The following is a 3,511-nucleotide window of genomic DNA, read 5'->3' as shown; positions in this document are numbered from 1 at the left end:
TCTCATGCTTGTTTTTACTCTATTAATTAATGGAAATAAATCCTCGAACTTTCTGCCGAGTTCTTAAGGATAAGAGGCTAATATTTGATCACATGTATATGTTATCCATATTTTAAGGCAATGCTCAAATTGATTATTAGATTAATTCAAAGTTAGTAACTTACTGTATACATCAAGCGCATTTTGTTAACTACTCTAACGGTTGACTTTTACGTTTCTCGTTCTGAAATTTTCATTTGTACCCCCACCACCCCTCGAGAGAAAAAATATTCAGATTTATAGTGTTGCTTAGGATCAGGACAAACATACAAGGCCAGAGGTCACGCAATCTCCTAAGCCCTTTCTGCAGAGATATCTAATTAATTATGTTGTGGCCTTCCCACAATTTAGGACAAATAGCTTCTCATGTTCTGTTAGCTGTTTTTCTATTTATAGCTTGCAGTCGCAGAGAATAAAGAATTTGATATTGCTGAAACTTCTGCTGTTGTGACAAGTTTGATTGGTTAGGACTGACGACAAGTAAAATAGAGGGCTCAAATTATTGCAATGAAACTTGTAATAGGGCCCCCAAATTGTAGCAAACCAAATCCCACATTTTTAGAGAAAAGTGAAATTTATCAAGAGGGGGCCAAGGGAGCAACTGCAAGAAATTAAAATTGATAAATTCAAACCAGTGATTATATATTTCCTGTTCTGAATAACAAATCAAAATTAAAATTGATAAAAATCTAGCATGAATATTTTAGTCCTATATACTTCATAAGTATATAACTAGAAAAAATGATAGAGTATCCATTCACATTGCTGCAAATTTACATCTGTATGAGTCTGTTTCATATCTATAAAATCATTTGAGAAATAAGATAACAAAATTTCTGTAACAGAAAGCCCCCCCCCCCCCCCCCCCCCCCCAAAAAAAAAAAATGAAAAGAATGAATGCTTAACAGGTGTGATCATCGTGCTTTACATGGGTACCAGCTACCAATATGTAAGCATCCTCATTAGTATCCATTATAGAGAAGACTTTTCCCAGGGCATTAACCCGGTTGCAGGTTCAGCAAAATAAGACACAAGGAAGTCCTTCAGGCCAGTATCCCAAACCTCACAAAACTGTCGCCGCCAGTTAGGAGGTTCAATGGCTTCTGTTCCTAATCCCGGTGCTCTATCCTTCGACCCTTTGTTCTGGTCCTCCTGCCAGTCCACCACATAGGTAGCAACCCTTCTGAAGAACTTGGCTTTGAAGGTCTCCCATACCTGGTACTTGTAGTGGTTTACTATAGCAGTACCTTCAGGCATGTTGTGGTACCTAAACCCCACCCTCAGCTGAAAATGGTGCACCACATTCAGAAGACTGATGTCAAGCAAATCCGGCCGCACAATGGATTTGTGCCGTTCGGGGCTTTGAAGCCGGCAAGTGTACCCTAGAGTAACCCCTTGTTTCGGGGGCGACTTCAACCCAGAAGGTCCAAAGCTATGACAAGCTGTTCTTATCTCCGCGATGGATTTAGAATATGAGAAATTGGCAACCACCGATCTCAGATAATTCTCCCCAGGAACACCCTCCCCCAGCGGCTGCTGAAACTCACTGGGGAAGTAGAAGAACTCATCAACATCAAAGAACCCCACCCATTTACACTCCTCTCTAGCCCTTAAAGCACAGTGGGAAAACCCTGCTTCCTGAGTCTTAATCCAAGGCCAGGACTTTCTACTAACATTAAACCCTTGAAGATCAAGATCCTGCACAACATTCTCAATATCATCATCACTGTTGTTATCATAGATAAACCAACGCTCCACTCCAAGCCAAGCGTGGTACGTAACCCACTCCCTGAGCGCAGAAGCTTGGTTCCACACCATAGTACACGCACACAACTCATGCTTCTTTCTATTCCTCTTCTGAACTCTACCACCACCACCAGGGCTACTAACCCTTGCCACAGAAGGCACAAGAACACGAACCGGGTGCCTCACATTGCCACCCAAATAACTCACCGTGACCCGAATCCCTCGAGCCTTATCAGGATTGTTCCTTATGCTCTGCGGCAACATACACCTCACAACTTCTTGAGCCACAGAAACAGCTCTCGTGGTAAGTAAAAAGGCATTGTCCTTGTGGAAACTTTTCAGCCCGAAATGGCACCGGATCCGGGTTGGATCCGAGATCTTGTGTGGCCGGAGATTCAGTCCTTTCACGAACACCACCACGGTGTCTCCGTCGAGGGTCGCCTCGTACGCCACCCTGTCCCAAGATTGAGCCGTTTGGTTCATCAAAATGCCCAAACTCCGGCGACCCACCTCACCGCGCCGTCGCAAGTCGACGGCTTTAGGGCCGCCGCCAGCAGAGGAGTTCGTTTGGGGAAGTGGGCACCTAACAATGGATCGAGATTCGTCATAACGGTCCGTGGACAGGACCGGTCGAACCTGAACTTCGAGAACCGGTTCAGGTGAACCGGAAGAGGAAGCGTTGGGGTGGAGCGTGTAGTAGACGCACTCTAGTTCGTGGAGCTTTTGTTGTTGTTGTTGGGGGTTGGTGAGGATGAGGAGGTGGTGGTCGGGGAAAAGGATACGGTGTTGGAGGGTGTAGGAGGGTGTGGTGGGTATAAGAGGGTCGAGAATGGAGTTGCTTGCGGATGAGTAGAGAAGGGATAAAGTTGAGGCTGTGAGAGAGGGTCTGAAAGTTGAAGGGGTGAAGAAGAAAAAATGATGGTGGGAAGACAAAAAAAGGAGGAAGATTAAGAAGGAGAAGCAGAGAAAAAGTGATCTTGATGAGATGTGAAGGTGTCTTGCTGCCACCACACGCTTCCTCTTCCGGCGTTGCTCTGGGTCCATCCTTCTTCCTTTCTCCGTTTTTGCCTCTCTTTGAATCGGTGGGTGAAAGATAGAAAGAAGTATAAAGAAGTTGGTGACTGAATTAGAGGTCGGTGTTGAAGATGAGGAAAGAATAACGCGTTGAGGAATGTTGGATTTAGAAATTCGAAGCAAAGAGAAAAGAAAGAACTAAGAAAGATGCGTTCTCTCTCTCTCTCTCTCCAATGGAATAATGTCTATTGAGAGAGTTAAAAGGTTCAAAACTACTGGTCTGTGGATATTCAAATTGGCTTCTCTTTTATTTTTTTTTTCAAGCTATTTCGGTATTGTTTATTTAGTTTGTGTTAATATTTTATTTTATTAATATTTAATTTTATAATTTAATTTAAAATGATATGATTTTTAAGAGTACAGGAACAATTGAAAAAAAAACAGCAAAAAAATCAGGTCTGAGAATATTCTGGGTGCGCTGTGGTGAGAATAAATTTGGATTGCATTATGCATGATTGTGGACTGCTTTGTAGTATTTACTATAATCGATTATGCTCATTATAACGCGTGATTCCAATTCCATCCATACTTTCTGCTTAGTAATTACTAGTACTACTATTTCTATAATCTCTCTATATTCTGTACGTAATCATTCTGTATATTTTTTAGACATTCTGTATATTTTTTTATTTTTTAATGAAACAAAGGCAAG

At 42.2% G+C, this 3,511-nt stretch overlaps 1 protein-coding gene across 1 annotated transcript; it reads right to left on the bottom strand.

Annotated features, from left to right (window-relative positions):
• Positions 1–768: 768 nt before the first annotated feature.
• Positions 769–3,070, bottom strand: LOC114410503 (glycosyltransferase family 92 protein RCOM_0530710-like). Its single transcript, XM_028374494.1, has one exon. The coding sequence runs from the start codon at positions 2,827–2,829 to the stop codon at positions 1,012–1,014; it is 1,818 nt and encodes a 605-aa protein (XP_028230295.1). The 5' UTR covers positions 2,830–3,070; the 3' UTR covers positions 769–1,011.
• Between the last annotated feature and the right edge of the window lie 441 nt (positions 3,071–3,511).

The sequence above is a fragment of the Glycine soja genome, chromosome 1 (genome assembly GCF_004193775.1).
Source record: "Glycine soja cultivar W05 chromosome 1, ASM419377v2, whole genome shotgun sequence".
Lineage (NCBI taxonomy): Eukaryota > Viridiplantae > Streptophyta > Magnoliopsida > Fabales > Fabaceae > Glycine > Glycine soja.
The sequence above is the reverse complement of the archived record's forward strand: the minus strand, read 5'-3'. Positions and strand labels throughout refer to the sequence as shown.

What these genes read in the sequence shown, in the direction of transcription:
- LOC114410503 (XM_028374494.1), bottom strand. Translation starts at nt 2,829, where the DNA reads ATGGACCCAGAGCAACGCCGGAAGAGGAAGCGTGTGGTGGCAGCAAGA.